Below are 18,165 nucleotides of genomic sequence, written 5' to 3' on the forward strand. Positions count from 1 at the left end.
TTTCCTGTAGGACAAATGAGCAAACTACTATATTCTTCAAATGATCAATAAATCTTATTTAAATTTTTTGTGGAATTAAACTTATAAGTGTCAGAGTCAAAAACAAGACTGTGTGAATCTTTCAACTAATTCTATTGGTGAAACAGTAAAAAGCTGAACATTTAACAACTGCATTCATTCGCAGTCTTTACGAGGTTCATACACGCCACTGACATGGAATAACTGATTCATTTTTTGGAACGAATCTTTAGAGGCTCCACATACAATATACTCTTTTGTAAGGATCCATTGTCAAGGGGTACATGATTTTCCCTGGCTCCTTTTGCTTCTGTATTTTAATATTATTGTTGGGTGAGAAATACAGCGGAGTGTGTGGCAGGTATGTTGGCAATAATTTTTCTTTATAGAGTATATTATTTTACCAAATGTTTATTTCTTAGTACAAAACAATACAGGTTACTTATACAAGCCTTAAACGTACTTATACTATAAACCATTCACATACAAAATATACCACTGAAGCAACCTACAAACAAATTCAACTTTCGAGCGATGGTCCGGAACTTAACTCATTCGTAGGTCGGCAGCGTCTATAGTACAAACCACAGTTAAGTAACGTTAAATTGTGTTATTGTCTCAAATAATTTTTTATTTCTGAGATTTTACATATACAGTAAGACCTCGGTTATCGCGGTTAATGGGGACCAAAACCACCCGCAAAAACTGAAAATCTGCAAAGTAGCAACGCCACTTCAAAAAGAAAAAGAAAAAAGAAAAAAAAAATATATATATATATATATATATATATATATATACACATTTTTTTATTTTTTATTTTTTTGAATTATTATTTTTTTAGACCCGATTAATGGGGAGCAAAACCACCCGAAAAATGGAAAATCTGCGAAGTAGCGAGGCCCCTCAAAAAGGAAAAAAAAAATCTCATCTCATTATCTGCACCGCTTATCCTTATTATTCGCGAGCGAGCCCCTAACCCGCGGCACGGGTAATTTCGGGCGCGATACGCACGACACCGCGACAAGCCGAGCGGGTCGGGCTCTCCGCGTGGAGGCCGGCCTGTCGGAAGCGCAGAATTTGTACGGGAGTCGGATTTGGGCACAACACCGGCGCGCGGTTTTGGTGCGGCTTCCGCTTCACCACCGTAATGCATAATAGTCTTTGAGATCCCGTCAACAAACACGAGCTTTAACGTGCGCCACGAGCACCATGCTAAGCCGGTAAGGCTCTCGACTTACTCTGGCCGTACTGAGTGTACTGGTAGCCCACAAATGCCACTGCTGGGTCCACGCGGCTTCTGCTTCACCGCCCCCTAACCCCCACAGGTCCCCCCTACCCCTTTCCCCCCCATCGGGGGCCGTGTAGCGCCATGTAGAGCGATCGCGGCCCGAGCGGGAGACGTGACGTTGGTGACTTTTACATCCGCGTTAACAAACGCATTTTGTAGAATACGATTGCGCTTTATTGTTTAAATAAACGCATTATATAGACTAAGATCGCCCAATTATTTTAATCAGCTCCTTTTATGGTTTCAATAAGCGTATTATATAGAATACGATCGCTTTTGTTGGAAGCGCAGCAGAATGCGCGTTCACGCAAGGGGGGAGTATTGAAATGAAATGAAATGAAATGATCTGCATTTATATAGCGCTTTTCAAGTCAATGACTTCCCAAAGCGCTTTACAGTGTGCTCCACATTTCCCAATAGCGGCCTTGCAGCCATGTAAGGCGCTAACCTGCTTATTGGGGGTATTAGGGGTTCAGTGTCTTACCCAAGGACACTTCGACATGTAACACGGACGAGCCGGGATTCGAACTAGGATCCCTTGATCCCAGGACGAACGCTCTACCTCCTGAGCTACTGCCGCCCCAGTATTCTGTATGGAAGTCGGATTTGTGCACAACACCGGGAAACGAGAACGGCACGCCGTGCTAGGGTCGTCGGCCAAGGTGGATTCCCGCAAAAAGAAGCGACGCCCCTTAATTTTTTTTTATTTTTTATTTTTTTTACCATTACAGACCGCGAAGCTCTGAATCCGCGAACGTCGAACCGCGAAGTAGCGAGGTCTCACTGTACAGCCTTGGGAAAAAACATCAATGTGTGAAAAAAATCATTGTTTCTTCTATTCTGGCCGCTACCGCATTGTATGCATATTTATGAACACGTTTCAAAAGACTTTGGTCCCTACCGTAATTTTCCTACTTATCTCTTTCATTATATGTCCTCTATATCATTTCTGTTTCCATACTTTCTTTTCCTTCTTGTGCAACAGTGAAAAACTTTGTGAGTTTTATAGAAAGCTTCAACCACTTGGCTGTATTTATTGACTGGTGCTGATAGCTGTGGCAATGAACTGGAGTAAAGTGACATTTTGCTATTTCTTCATTTGAGAAAACCTTTACCATTACTGCCACTAGCATCGCACTGACCAGGGTTCCCCCATGGTTTTAAAAAGTAATTTAAAAAAGGATTAATTTGATCAGAGAACATAACAAGAAAGGTAACGATACAAACACTCCTCTGATGCCGATTATGAAAGGACCCAAATTAAACGAATAAACCGTGAAAGAAATACAACACAAATGTTGGGAACACTAACTCGCTGTAACTAAACTAAACGTAAAAAAGGGATGACGCAGGACTTGAAATCTTTAGGACATCAAAAGATCAAAATTCCACTGAAAGCACTAAATTACTGAACATAACTAAGAGGTGGATTGTTATTCTAGAATTGGACACCTGATGACTCAGAGACCTTCTAATTACAATCCATGACTAACGTGCTACTTTAATCTCTTACTGCCTTACATTTGTACTGAGCAGCCTCAGTGCATTGCGGATTGAAAAACGTTCCGAGGACCATTATCCCTGGCCAGTCATTGCTGCGAGCAGAGGCTGACATAGCGTATTTTCATTGTTTTTTTTCCCCATTATCCTTGGTCAACTTGTGAAGGGAGCATCCATCCATCTATTATCTGCACCGCTTATCCTCAGTCGGGTCGAGGGGGTGTTGAGAGCTGTTTGTGTTTTATTTTTTTTTTATTTATTTTTTTTGTTATTTTTTATTTTTTACTGGCTACTTGAGCGGACCATTTTGGCACACCTAAAATAAACTGCACTATTTTGCCTAGAATCCATTATTCTCAGTTGACTATTGTTGTGAGCGGGGGTCAAGAGAGCAAACTTTTGTCATGCGTGGGTACTGTTTTTGTTTTTTACTTTACTACCCAAAACTAACAGTACTCACGTAGTCACAATCCATTATCCCCATTGCTTATTGGGCAAGTGGGGGTGTCAGAGTGCAATTTGAAAATAGAGATGTGGGGGCTATTTTTTCCACATATCACTGGGGGATCTGGTACCCATTAAACCCTGTTAAACAAGGGATTACTGTATTTGTTTGTAAGATTATCTTGCAAGATGAGACCTGAAACCAAATAGATACATGTCCATGTTAGCACCCGCTGACATCACCCCCTCACTATTTGTTTTCACTCGGCCTTTTTGTGTTTAGTACACATGCACAACAGAGTTTGGACTGTATGTTGTTGCCCGCGCTGTGGGACTTTCTGGGCCGCATTATTGGGAAATTTAGAACTCTCCTGGCACACCCTTGCTTCATCAAAAAGACATTTAACAGCCTTTTCATCTGCCAAGACCTGTGATTGTGTTCCAGCCTCCGGGGCATGCCGATACCAGCAGCTGTTTTAATGCCTACCTCTAAACATTAGGAGTCAGGATCAGCAAAAAGGGTAGCACTATAATTATCCATCCATCCATTATCTGCACCGCTTATCCTCAGTAGGGTTGCGGAGGTGCTGGAGCCCATCCCAGCTATCTGTGGGCAGGGGACACCCTGAACTGGTTGCCAGCCAGTCACAGGGCACACAGAGACAGACAACTCACTGGCTCAAGCACACCTAGGGACAATTTAGACCTGCCAATTAACCTGACATGCATGTTTTTGGAATGCGGGAGGAAACCGGAGTGCCCGGAGGAAACCTACGCAGGCACGGGAGAACATGCAAACTTCACACAGGAGGTTCAATCTCATGACCTCAGAACTGTGCCGCACACGCGCTAACCACTGCGCTGCCACGCTGCCCAGCGCTATAATTAGATTTCATCAAAAAAATGTAGCCAGGCACACCTCTGCGCTTGTTTGTGCATCGCTGATGTTGAGCAGATGCTCCTAGCATGGGGACGATGGAGCAAGTTGCAGCCTGCGAAGATTTCAGAAAAACGTCTTACATGCATTATCTCCGCTGATCAGGGTCGGGCTTTTATATCTTATGGGAGGGCTTGATGTAGACTTTCCTTATGCTCCTACCTAACATAGAAAAGAATAGAATAGAATTTACTTTTATTGTCATTCTTTGTAACCATGCACACAGAACGAAATGTCGATACTGACCCGTACAGTTAAACTGTAACGAGCCGCAGCCAAACAGGGCGCAGTCATTTTAGTCATTAGGTGACCAAACCCCCCAATTCCAACCCTAAATGCCGAGCGCCAAGCAGGGAGGCAATGAGTACCAATGTTGTAAGTCTTAGGTATGACTCGGCCGAGGCTTGAACCAGCGACTTCCCAGTCTCGGAGCGGGCGCCCTACCATCTAGGCTACCGAGCTGGTAACATGTGTGGATTGTGGAATATTCACTGTTGCTGCGTTTTTTAGCTCGTCATAGTCGCTTATTTAACAGTTTAAAAATAATCACATGTAAATGAAGAAGTGAGGTCTAAATGTAGTCCAAAGAAAACATTTTTCATTGTGGAGTACTTAAGAGTTGAGAATCAGTGCTCTTGTTGTGCGTCTTATTGCATTTGTTTGAGTTTCAAAAAAGTTGGTGATCGTGAGGAGGAAAAACTGTGAGAACAATGATCAAGTTGAAGAAGTAAATTATTGCAAAATTCAAGAATGTTGTACGAGTATATTTATATATGCCTTGATAAAAAAGTTTTGGGACCTTTTTAATGTTTAGCCGTGACATACCCAATCAGCCCTATACTATTTTGATAAAAATAGAATTAAAATACAAAATAAGAACATGCAGTTGTACCTCCACCTATGAATTTGATTTGTTCTGGGAGTAGCTTCATAACCTGAAAGCGTAAATACAGTAGAGACACGTTTTAAATGTAAATATGCTAATCTGTTCAAAGCCCGGCAAAAGTATAAAGTATGGTATGTTTTAATAAACCATAAAAGAGCATCATAACAAGCGATAAATACATGTCTAATTTATATTACAGCATAATAAACATAAAACGTGAGGCACATAATGTAAAAAAGAGTTTCTTGGAAAAAGTGATCCAATGACATCTGCTTTGCCGACTTTTGACAATACGTCAGAAATGCGTGAGGCAAACGTCATCATAATGACCGATAGCCTGACTTGCCAACACTTTTTCGGGGTGATTCCTTTCCACAGATTCAAATACTTTTTTCTAAAATGTCCTCCTCCCCTCCATCTTACGGAACCCCACCGCCTCCTCGTCTCTGAACTTTCCACTGTGATTGTGACAAGGCCTGGGATAACACATGCGCACTGGATTGCTAGGCATACAGACGCACCCCTACTTACGAACATTCGACTTACGAACATTTCCTCTTCGGAGTTCGTGTGTAAAAATTCTATACTGTCTATGTCTGTTCTATCTCCAGCCCGCTAAGAAATTTGACATTTTTATTGTTCAATATCTCATGTGTTTAATCAACATGTTTGGTGTAAAATGTAAAAAAGGGGCGAGCTGTTACTTTTGAAATGAAAATGGAATAAGACAGCTTGATGCGGTTGAGAAAATGTCCGGAACGCTTTTTTCGGTCCTTTTGTACCACGGAGGAGGAAGTCGCCTAACTCTTGAAGCTCATCTTCTAAAAGTAAGTTAAACTTTACTTTATTTATTTTTATAGAGCATATTATTTTATTAAATGTTTATTTTTAGTACAAAACAATACAGGTTACTTTATAAAAGCCTTAAACATACTTGTATAAACCTTAAACATACAAGCACTGAAGCAACTTACGAACTAATTCAACTTATGAACGATCGTCAAGAACTGTCCGAATCTCGTTTGTAAGTAAGGCAGCGTCTGTATTTTAAGCGATAGCCAGTTTGTTTAGGTTCGAAAGTGGAGTGTCTGGAAGTGGCTAATAGCAGCCTGCACTGTGTACTGATTTTTTTTTACTTAATACCTTGAAATGCCTTTCTAACTAGAGGCAATATTTTCCTGTTCAGCTACTTTAAAAGCTGAAACGTTCATATGTAGAGGTACTACTATAGTTTAGAATTGTATTATAATGTGGCAAACATCTCTCTCTTAATGTTTTCTCTGCACAAACTGCTTTGATTGCTGAAGAAAGCGGTCAAAGGTATGTAGGTGAAGGTGGTAATATTACTCATAGGTGTTATCCTGCCAACAGGATACTCACTCACATAACATCAAACTCAGGGCTAAAAGCAAGAAGTGTCCCAGGTTGAAACAACAATGTATAAAGAAACAAACATAAGTCATTGTTTAATAAGTGACTTGGTCTTGTTTTCCATAAGCCGTTGTTGATTATTTCACCATTCGAGTTAATTCTTTTTAGTCCACTTCTCAGGAACAAATGCATTTTGCGTTGTTCATTGATTCGAATATAACATGTCTTCCCACTGTGCACTAGATGGCGTTGGACTTCTGATTTTGAGCTAAATATGTTCTTATAATTTTTGGCCAGTATTTAGTCCAAAAAGAATGACAAAAAATTGATTTTGTTTACCCAATCCAACATGAATTTAGTCCATAAATTGTCCTTGTCTTGTTTAAACCCGACCAAAGTGGTCCAATTTAAGATCCCTAAAAAGTATTTTACTTTTCACTCCCCAAAACACCTATATGGGACAGAACCTTGGCATCTTTTGAAAGAATTTTAACCAGTTTTATGTTGGGGAGAGTCATAGACAGTCTAGGGTGAGCAGACAACGGCCTCCAGGCAACATGCAGCCCGTCAGGCCTTTTAATCTAGCCCACAAAACAAAGAAATCAATGATATGATGATAAATAAAAGACAAATATAAGTACAGTACTCTTGTCTCCACTGTACCTTTTTGCCTTGCTGCTCGATAAAAATAGATTTCTCGTAAAACATTCTGTACTGAATTATGTTAATTTAAATAACGTACATGTCATTTTTAACATTATATTTTAATTGTTCATATTTGCAATGTTTTTTTTTTATAATTCATGTATTTACCAAGCTGTTTATCTAATGTAATGCAAAAAAAAACACTTGATCATCTTGCATTTTCTAATTGTATATTATCAAATTTAATGATTTTTAAAAAAGGGACTTATCATGCCACTCTGCTTTAATTTTGTGTTTCAAAACCAATATGATGAAATGTTCTATTCAATAAAGTCTCATCTCATTAGCTGCACCGCTTATCCTCAGTAGGGTCGCGATGGTGCTGGAGCCCATCCCAGCAAGCAGTGGGCAGGGGACACCCTGAACTGGTTGACAGCCAATCGCAGGGAACACAGGGACAGACAACTTGCTCGCTCATTCACACATAGGGACAATTTGGACCAATCCACCTGAATTGCATGTGTTTGGAATGTGGGAGGAAACCGGAGTGCCCGGAGGAAACCCACGCAAGCACGGGGAGAACATACAAACTCTGCACAGGAAGTCCGGTAGCTGGATTTGAACCCACACAGGAGGTTCCCAAGACCTTAGAACTGTGCCTCACACGCGCTAACCACTGCGCTGCCGTGCTGCCCTATTTAATGAAGTATTACATGAAAATTAACATGTTACATAAAAATGTCAGCGTGTATATTTATACGAAAATACGTGTTAGAAAAATAGGCTAACTTTTTTCCTCATCCATTGCCAAAGTATCAGACCAATACTCTTATCGGCATATTAAGGATGAAAATAAAATCAATAATTTTTGTCTCGAAGCCTGGCCCCTTTGCTAATTTCTCATCAACTCAACATGACTTAGTTTTCCCACCCCTGAATTGGACCATTTCCAAGCATAGTCAAAAGTTGAAGTGCAAATATGAATCAGCATTGATGAAATATTTATTTTAATTTTCAGTGACTCCGAGCTTCGTCTCCTGTGGCCTTTTGATCAATCTGAGGTGATCATGTTACCTTTGCACACCTAGATTAACTCTGCTGTCTTCAACCCTCTCAAGAGAGTCCATTGTGTAGCTTTAACCAAGGCCCTTCAGCTTTGGGAGTATCCGGGCAGTTTTCAGGATGAGAGCTACCCGGCCGTATAATTAGCCAGCGCAAGTCTGTTATTAGCAGAAGCCTCTGAAAGACGGCCGGTGCTAATTATTTGTGTGCTGTCAGTCAGGGCTGTTTATGTTCCCCTGCTTCCGCGCAGTTTCCTGCCCTGGAAATCTGCTGCTCCATGCCAGTCACCTTGCAGACAGAACAATGGAAGGTTTATGTACTAAGACAAGTGCCAGTGTTCACGGAGGAAAGGCCGGCAGAGGAGGGAGCAGGGTCGAACAAGGGGACTTTTGCCCACTTTTTGCCCCACTGAAGGGGCCTCTCTGTGGTTGGGGATTCCCATAATGCTCAGCTGCACAGATTGACTCCAGACACGGTCAGTCTTTTAAAACTATATCAAAGTGAGTCCAGAGATTAATGAATGCAGAGGGATGTCAAGTCAAAGACTATATCATATTCTCATTCTTAGTCAGATCCTTTAGAGCTCAAAGAAGAGTGTACAATGGTTTTGACGACAAGTTGAGTTTGTTATAAGTTTATTCTGATGTTAATATTAAACACCTGCAAAGAAGATTTCAGAAGATACCAGTTTTTTTTATTTTGACTGTTATTACGCACTGGTGTGCGTTGTTTTGACTATTACATCTTGTCGCTATCGGGCAATCGTGATGCTGTTTTTTTTTTTTTATATTTCACATCCCTTAGGCCTGCTCTGATATTTGTAACCATGAAGATATAATAAAAACAGAAGCCGCAGGGAAAGGCCTTAAAATAGGTTGGAATTCCTTATCTGAAGGCTTCTCTCCCTGAACTCTTGCAAGTTCAAAATAATTGATAGTGGAAGCGTCGTTAAATGTGTTCTTAAAAATGTGAAAAAAAGAATATTTTATCGATTAAGTATGTATTAAGTACAAGTTAGCAAGTGTGTGTCTTATCTTACTTTTAGCAGCGCTTTATGCTTGTCCTCTCAGTTTTATGTTAGTTAAGCATAACAAAAATAATAAAAGCAAGAAAAATACTGTGTCAAATACATTCCAAATGCCAACAAAGATGAATGAGAGTTTATTAGAAGGTGTCTTAAGAAATGCGTGACATTTGTGGTCAGCAATATTTTTTGACTGATCAATTAATGCACACATACATTTATAGACTACTGCAAAACCTAGTGAAATATGCGAACCCGAAGTTGACGTTGTCTAGGTAAAAACAAAAAAAATTCACTGTATGACTTAGAAATTGTGAGTAAAAGAGACCCCAATGTTCTATTTTGTGATGTTTCAAACTTGGAAGCAAAAGATGCCATCTATTGCAGATAAAGGTAAACTTATGGACACACTAAGGGACGGTAAAGAGACCATTAGTGGTTAATGGCTATACAAATAAATGTGACTTGGCTTTTGGTCTCCATTACGGGATTCTTCGTTCAATAGAAAAGAAAGAAAACCATAGGGACGATTTTGTATTTTTTGGGGGTATAATTGTGTTTCATTTGTTCCAATTGCAGTGGGCAGTGCTAATCTGTGTCATCTAAAGCTTTCACTTCCCATGATGATTAAATTCATCATTTGACAAACACCTAAAAGTACTTTTTGAAACAAATTATTTGGCCTGTAAAATGGTTTTTTATTTTGTTTCAATGTAAAATAGAGTATTTATTTGTATAATAATGGTAAAAAAAAAAAAAAAAATTCCTACTTTACAGATTTTGCCCTTTCACAGGTTCCTTTTAGAACATAACCCCTGCAAAAAAACAATGGTTTACTGTAATTGGAAAAAATGTTTGTTTTCAAAGAATTCTGTGTTTGAACATCGATCCCTAACATATTATGGTCGAGTACCAATATCGCTATTCTGCGAAATCGACTAAACCAGGACGCTTCGGTTTGTAATACAGGTATATCATACCTAGATGGATGTATATAGCAGATATTACTCCAGGTGTTGGGTGTATAGTTTTTCAAAAACAAAACAAAACTGTGAAAGGCCGAATGAATGTCAGACTGTCTTAAATGTTCCATTTATACGTGAGCATTTTGGCAACGTCCTGAGCAGTGACTGTGAATATGTCCTGTGAAGTTTCTTACAAGGTGTGGAGGACAAACCCTGGAAAGTGTTCTTGAGATGCCACTTTTCCCCAGGATATTTTAACTAGGTGGTCTTCTTGGGGATTATTCCTTTGACCTGAATTGTACAGGTCCTAATTACTCAAGTAGATGATGAGATTGGGTTGATGTGTCGTTTATTGAATTATGTGGTTACAAGTGTGGAGGTCTGAGGTTTGAGGATTTGGCGTTAAAATTTAATCTCCAGTCTTCCTGGAATTATGTTTGTGTGTCCTTCCTGTGCTTCCCTGTCTTATCTTTGGGTTCTCTGGGTTCCCCCTGCAATCCTAAAAACGGCAAGCTGGCATAGTCTGCAGCACCTTTCGCAGGGTGGGTTGACTACGGCCTGCAGGCATTTTATAATCCGGCCCGAAAATGGTAAAAAAAATCATAACATAAAGGACAGTCTTGAAAAATGAGAGTATTGTGATAAAGTTCTCTATTTCCTGTAATGGGGTTGAAAAATATAAAAGTCATACAGATACTCTGTGTGATGGACATCGCATTTCTGTCATAAATATTGGTTCCAAATCAAGGTGCGAGCAGAGTTGTTTTATAAAAATGTCACAAAATACTGCAAACAAGAAGGATTCTGATGTATTTACCTTCAGAGCAGAGAGCGCTGGGCAAGAGAGAGGGGAGCACGCTATGTGTACAGAGATCTTGCCACTCCTGCGACTGACCCAATCATATTGCTCAAGATGCTTGTCTGGCGTTTTTCAGTGTTCACAGTTTGTTCTGTGGGTTTTCATCATAAAGTCTTGCAAAGGTGAACATGCATTTTTAATGAGCTCTCATAAACTGGAATTCAACAACATATAGCCAAAAGGGGTCTGTTGGTGCGCTACCGAGACTAGTGAACTGTAGTTGGAACTCAGCTATATAGATTTAGGACCGAACAATGCATGTACTTTGTCCTCTCTGCTTTCCATATACAGAGATTCCATTGTTGCCTCATGCTTCGGTTATCGCTGGTTCACTTCTTGGTGGATTTGAAATTGAATTGAAATTTCTTTATTGTCACTGATATAAACATGGCCGTCATTGTGTTCTTAGCAGATAACAAATGCTATCACGGGGGCAGGTTTGTGTGTTGGGTGTGCGGTTCCACAAGTCGATGTATCCAAAACAAACTGGCAAGCACGGCTGACGCTACAGCTAGTTTTTCAGCAGCTTTTTACATTGAAAAGAAATTTGTCTAATAAATTGACAATTGCCATGGAAAGTCTCAAGAGCGCAAAGAAATGGTGATCACCAGCAGGTGCTCCCGGATTATTATCTGGTCCAAGAATCGACTGAATCAGGAGAGGCTTCGGGTCAAGCCTACTACTACGGCTAGGCTAACATCTCTCTTAATCCACACCTGCCTAGCCTGTAACTCACCTATGCCAGTTCCAATACCCATGAAACTGATGAGCTGGAGCTAAAAATCGTAGGAAAACCCCACATTCAGGATGGTTGTATTTTAATCATCGCAGAAAACTAGCTGAAGTTGAGGTTACCTCATCCGTAGCATGCAGGTAGCCAGTCGCTCTCAAAATCACTTTCTTACTCTGAAAGGAGAATCCCTCCAATATAGCTGCACTTTTATATAATAACATTAAAAATTATTAATTCAACAGCAATTCTGCGTTTGGTTTTTATTTGTAGATCTATCGTCTCTATTTTGTTACAGTCGTATACTTTTAGTTGGTAAGGATGTCCTCTTAAGGTAAGTTTGATTCTTGGGGTCTTTTACGAAAATGCGATGCTAATTTGCAAATTTTCCCTTTTCGCAGGTTGGGATCTGGTCCCCATTGACTGTGATTACCGATGGATTACTAGACTACAAGTTAGCATAGCTCTCATTTTTTTCTCTGAGCCAGATGTACTCATGAAAAGGGCCATACCTGGCTCACGAGCTATACATTCCTGACCCTTGTGATAAAGGAATCCTGGATTAAGTTTTTAGTTATTCACTGCCATCGACTGCAATACACTTCCAAGTTTTTTCATAAAACTATATGCTTTACAAAGATGAATAAAGTATAACTTACTTTTGGAAGATGCGCTTCATGAGGACCTCATCCGTGGTAAAAAGTGGCCGAAAAAAAGCGTTCCGACCCTTTTTCTCAACCGCGTCAAGCTTTCTTATTCCACTTTTAAATGAAACGGCTTGCCTCTTTACACTTCACACCAACCATATTGAATGGATGCACGAAATATTACACAATAAAAGTCTCAAAGAGATACAGTACAGTGTGTGTACATTACAAACGAACCAGGAAGTAGAAACCGGATACATACACACATATACACATTTACACACATATATATATATATATATATATATATATATATATATACATATACATACATACATACATACATAATGTTAGTACGGAGATACAGTATAGAATGTTTACACACGAACTAGGATGGTGAGTGACCTCTCACAGCGCCGGTAGCAGCGCAAAGAAGCACTACAGTACTGTCCTGTGCACAATACAAAATCTAACTTACAGCAATGTCCAGATATTTTTTACATCCCGAAATTTTTTTTCGGATTTGCCGTTTTTCGTAAGTCGAACAGTTGGTAAGCGTCTGTATTTAACCTAACTGGTCAGGAATTAAGCATATAAGCTCATCAGCTGTCCTTTCCTTTTTCAGGTTCCTCCCATGTCCAGCAGTTTAAACGGGGAGCTCTTCTTATCTTCCGGCCTCTCTAATTCTTCCAAAAAGCCCCCGCCCTCCAAGCCGCTTTCACGGGGCAGCATCTCAGTTGCACCGGCTGACTACCCTGAACGACCCGAATTGTCGTTGCGGCGAGACACTAGCTCCTCTACGCTGCCGCTGAAAACTGATGTGCCGCTGCATCTCTTCAGCACCACCAACCAGCAGCACAAACTTGTGGGGGTCCAGCAGCAGATCCCAACCAAACTGGCCGCCCTCAGCTGCAGCAAAAGCAAGGGGTTGAAGAGTGGGAAGGCCTCACAGCGCACCGATAGCACTGGTAAGCAGCCAAGCGTCCTTTTGATGCAATCACCATGTGACAAGGTGAGTCAGAGGACATCTCCCGATAAGGCTTTTGTCACCGGAACCTGCTTATAAGACTCTATGGAAGGACATTAACATTTTGATGGACTATTCACATGGGCCAATGAATTGAGAGGTTTATTTTCGCATAGACTCATGTTCTTGTGATAAGTCTCCGAAGTCACAAAAGTTAAATAATTTAAAGGACTTAAGTACAAAAAAGTTAATCAACCCATTAATACAAAATCACTCCATTGGAGCCGAAGCCTTTCGGGTTTTTATTAATTTAATTATGGTTGTTACTTTGCTAGTGAAGAACTCCCCGCCCCTGTTCATCCATATACAAATAAATGAAATATTTGAGATAATGGAAAGAATATGAGAGCTTACGGGAAAAATCTGAAGGTTATCTCTACATTGTTAAATATATTTGTATCAAACTCATCTTAAAATAATTACACAACATATTTTTTATGAAAAAAAAGAATAGTTGGCTTAGAATTAAGTCAGAAAAAAATGTATAGCTTATAATCACACTCAAAAAAGAAAAACAATTTTGATATGTGGATATTTTTGGGGGTTGATTCTCTCACTTTGCTTTTTTTTATCTCTTTGTTGCACACTTTTTCTCTACGTTTGTTCCCAAAAGAATAAAAAGAGAAGTTCCTACGTCCAGCATCAAGATGTGACTCAATGTGTCATAATTTTTTTCTGGTCTAAAAGGTGACCGAATAATTTTTTGTTATGGAGTCGACACACACTAGTCAGCAGAAAAAAAAACTAAGAAAGGCAAACTTTTTTTCCCCACACAACAAACCGGAAGGCCAGATAGACACACATACGTTAAACAAAACCAAAATAAATAATCATTGATAAATGTATTTTAAACGCACTTTAATTAACCTTCAAATTCACATTTTGCGAAAGTGGGAACAGGCCAAACAGGATGAGGACCCATCTAGAGCAGATAGTTGAGGCATTATGGCATGACGGAACAAATATAAATGTCTATACCTACATGAGAAATTCTACAATACTACATAACCATACTAAATGTGAATTTCCCTTCGGGGATGAACAAAGTATCTATCTATCTATCTATCTATCTAAACTATATAAAAACCTCTTGCATATTTTATGGAAACGGAAAAGGCCAAACTGGGGGAGGACTCTTCTAGAGAAAAAAGGTGAGATTTCATGGTATAACACGGAAGCTGACAACAAACGGCTCTTTGACATTTGTTAGTGGCTCTCTCGACCTTTTATAAAAATGTTTGATAATGAAAATTAAAATGGTTTCTGTAGGAGGACAAACAGGACACACATTTTTTAACACCTTCCCATTAATATAGATCCATATATAAACTATATCTTCTCTTCCTTATATGGTTTGTATAAAGCGTTCAATTTCGCAGCTCAAAACATGTTTTTGTTTGTTTTTTGCCTCTTTGAACGTTTTGGGTTACAAACTCCTGGAATAACAAACCATAATTAGAAGCAGTTAACTAATACATTAATAAATGTATAATAACTCTGTAAAATATTTGACTATTATGTTGCGCTGTGGTAAACGGTTTTACAGATGGTGCGATACGCATTTTGTTGATAGAAATGAGAAAGACAATGGTTGTCAGATATCCTTTCGAGTCTATGTCTTCAGAAGAACTAAAGGCACACATAAAAGGATACAAGTCACGTAACTGCATCATGTTGTCTACTTTGATCAAAAGCCGAATGGCGCGGTTGTTCAAAGAGGGGGCGAATGCATCAAAAGCCCAAGAAAATTAAAAACAGAAGATAAATGTCCGGTCAATGTCAGATTTGATATGTTGAGTAAACTCATGAATGAGTTTAATGCTACCTTGGCTATTGTCCTGAATTCCGTGGCGCCCCTATGGCTTAAATCATGACCTAAAAGATGCACGCCTTGGTTTACTGATGAAACTAGATTGCTTAAACAAGACTAAGGGAAATCTGAAAGAAAATGGCACTACCAAGCTTGAGGTTTTCTGTCAAACCTGATGTGACAGCTTGTTAAAGTATAAAACAGCCCTTGCCTCTGCAAAATCAGCCTATTTTTCTAAGCTGATTGCGGCACAAAAGAATAACCCCAAAATCATTTTCAACACTGTAGACTTTATCGTCGTCTTTAATAAGAAGATTCGACGCATGCGGGAATAGATTTCTAAGACCATGTAAATACGTCACATATCAAAGGTCTGAAATCTATGGATGCGCGACATGGTGGCTGTCCAGGGATTTTTTTCCCAATTTGGTGATCTGTCATCTTTCACAGGTGGTGAATACGGCCAAACCGACTAATTGTCTGTTTGACGTGCTTCCGGGTTCGCTGATTAATGGTCTTTTTGGGGTCCTTGGATCTTCTGTTCTAAATATTATAAACATATCACTCTCCTCAGGTGTAGTTCCAGGGCTTTTATCCGCTGTTATTAAACCTACACTAATCTTTTTAAATCTATGCAATCAGGATTTAGGCCTAACCAATCTACTAAGACAGCCCCGATTAAGGTAACCAATGAACAGATCCTACCTCTCAGATAGGACGCACTGTGTTAAATATGCTGAAATTACATCTGAGCCCTTTAGTGTGACCTGTGGTGTTCTGCAGGGTTCAGTACTTGGCCCCTTTCTTTTCAGCATTTACATGCTTCCATTAGGTGATATTATCCGCAAGTATAACATCAGTTTTCTTTGCTACGCAGATGACACTGAACTATATCTTCCGATGAAGGAATCTGCCACACTAAACTGTGGAAACTTGGAGGCCTGCCTCACTGAGCTAAAAGAACTCAACTTCTTGCGCCTTAACTCTGAAAATACCGAAATGTTAGTTATTGGTCCATCTAAATGCCGTGACTGGTTCTCAAAAACTGCTCGGGCCCCGGTGCTGTGGAATGCTCTTCCCTCTGAGATTCGGTCCGCAATCTCATGGAATTGTTTAAATCTAGGCTTAAAACACACTTTCTTCCTCATGCCATGAGGCTCTTTAACTCCACCCGGCGGAGTAAAGGCCCACATTAAACCACACCCCCCACATTGCATATTTCACACGCTACATTTGTATTAACTCGTATTTGTGTATTGTATTCTTTTTGCTTTATTATTGTTTTGTTCTTCAGCGCTGTGATGCTGCTGGAAGTGTAAATTTCTCTGCGGGGATGGATAAAGTATCTATCTATCGCTATCTATCTGTCTAACCTAAATTTTATGTTGACAATATCTGTGTATTGTTTATTATTGCAACATCCATTGCAGCTTGGTCATCCTGGAAGGGGGATTACCTCATGTGCGGTCCCTTCTCAAGGTTTCTTCATTTTCCTCATGTTGAGGTTTTTGAGTTTTTCTTTACCCTCATGTAGGTTTTAGATCAGGGGATGGTGTAAAAATATTATGTGGTTTGAAATAATCTGTGAGATTTTGAGACTATTTGTTATTAAGGGCTATACAAATAAACATGATTTGAGTAAACATCTGCAGACAAATGGAGACGCTATGCCGAGGCTGCATTTTTTTGCCTCAAGCTAAATTATTTAACATGTCACTCATGAAATGCCCATAATCTTGTTTTTTTTTATGTTGCTGTTTTATCTGCGAAACTACAAAGTTGTTGTCATTATGAAACACATATGCCACGATTCAGGTGGGGTCCATATGCGGGGAAGCAGGAAACAAAGCAGGCAGGTTTAAAAAAGGATGCCGGTGTAATAACACAACCTTCATGGAAAGTAACAAACAAGAAGTCTCATGAAGTGTCCCCCAAAAGAATGACAAAAGTGTCCGAAAAAGGAATGAGAAACAAACCTGCTGCGATAAAGACAACTACATGACTGAGATATAAAATGTGACCCGACAACTTCTGCATCCGGGTACAAATAGAATAAGAATAATGGAGGTCAGTTGTGAGGACTGATTTGACGTTGGTGGGCTCTCTTCAGCCCCTCTCCCCAGGTTGATGCCCTCTAAGGGGGAAGAAGTGAACCAGATCCTGACATACATCCACATAAAACAGAATTGGGATTCTTTATTGTCATTGATAAAAATTAGGGAGCATTGTTTACAACAAGATTAGACATGCTACTCCAAGGTAAACACGTGAAAATGACCTAAATACTTAAAAATAGATTTAAAAAAAAGATAATAAAACAATGGAAAATAATTTTTAAATACAAGATAAAAAAATAATATTTTCTACACTAAAAGACCCACCGGATTGTAAGGCGCACCCCTTAAACAGTATATTGTCATATATTTTTCATGTACAAGGTGCATGGAATTTAAACTACAGTAAGAATTATTGTATCTAGTCTAATAATTGATCATTCAAAAAATGTCGCTGACCAAAATCGCAAAACATTGTACGCAACGGTAATTGAACCAGGGTCGTGGCAGTGAGAGCACCAAAACACTTTTTCATATGTCATCTGTATTGGTGGAGTCAGAACTCTCAACGCTGCAACCCAGGTTTGATTCCCGTTGCATACAATTTTTTGTGATTTTGGTCAGCGATGTTTCCCAATTCATCACTCATTATTTAGGTCATGTTTATTTGTAAAGCCCTTAATCACAAGGAGTTCTAAAGGGCTGCACAGACCACAGATTATTGCACACAGATCTCTTCTCGGCTCTTAATATCACCAGGAGACCAGCATTTTCAGGGCAAACCGGAACATAAGGGCAAATTAAATCTGAAAGATATGAAGGAGAATTTAGATTTTGTATAATCCCAACAGAACCTTAAAATTACATGTGATCAATCTTTCTTGTCTTCGTTAAAATC

At 39.5% G+C, this 18,165-nt stretch overlaps 1 protein-coding gene across 8 annotated transcripts in view; it reads left to right on the forward strand.

Moving 5' to 3' along the window:
- Window positions 1–18,165, forward strand: part of arhgef18b (Rho/Rac guanine nucleotide exchange factor 18b) — a 70,098-nt gene that overhangs the window by 37,837 nt on the left and 14,096 nt on the right. For 5 of the 8 annotated variants that reach the window (XM_088349103.1, XM_088349104.1, XM_088349105.1 and 2 more), the window contains one exon: window positions 13,002–13,344. The exons of 1 other annotated variant lie outside the window; for it this stretch is intronic. In XM_088349103.1, coding sequence (XP_088205229.1) covers window positions 13,002–13,344 — 343 coding nt within the window. Of the gene's footprint in view, window positions 1–12,130; window positions 12,397–13,001; window positions 13,345–18,165 lie in introns of those variants that run through there. 2 more of the 8 variants (XM_088349106.1, XM_088349107.1) reach the window with 2 other exon arrangements.

The sequence above is a fragment of the Urocampus carinirostris genome, chromosome 12 (assembly GCF_059441175.1).
Source record: "Urocampus carinirostris isolate Australia breed hairy pipefish chromosome 12, RoL_Ucar_1.0, whole genome shotgun sequence".
Taxonomy (NCBI): Eukaryota; Metazoa; Chordata; class Actinopteri; order Syngnathiformes; family Syngnathidae; genus Urocampus; species Urocampus carinirostris.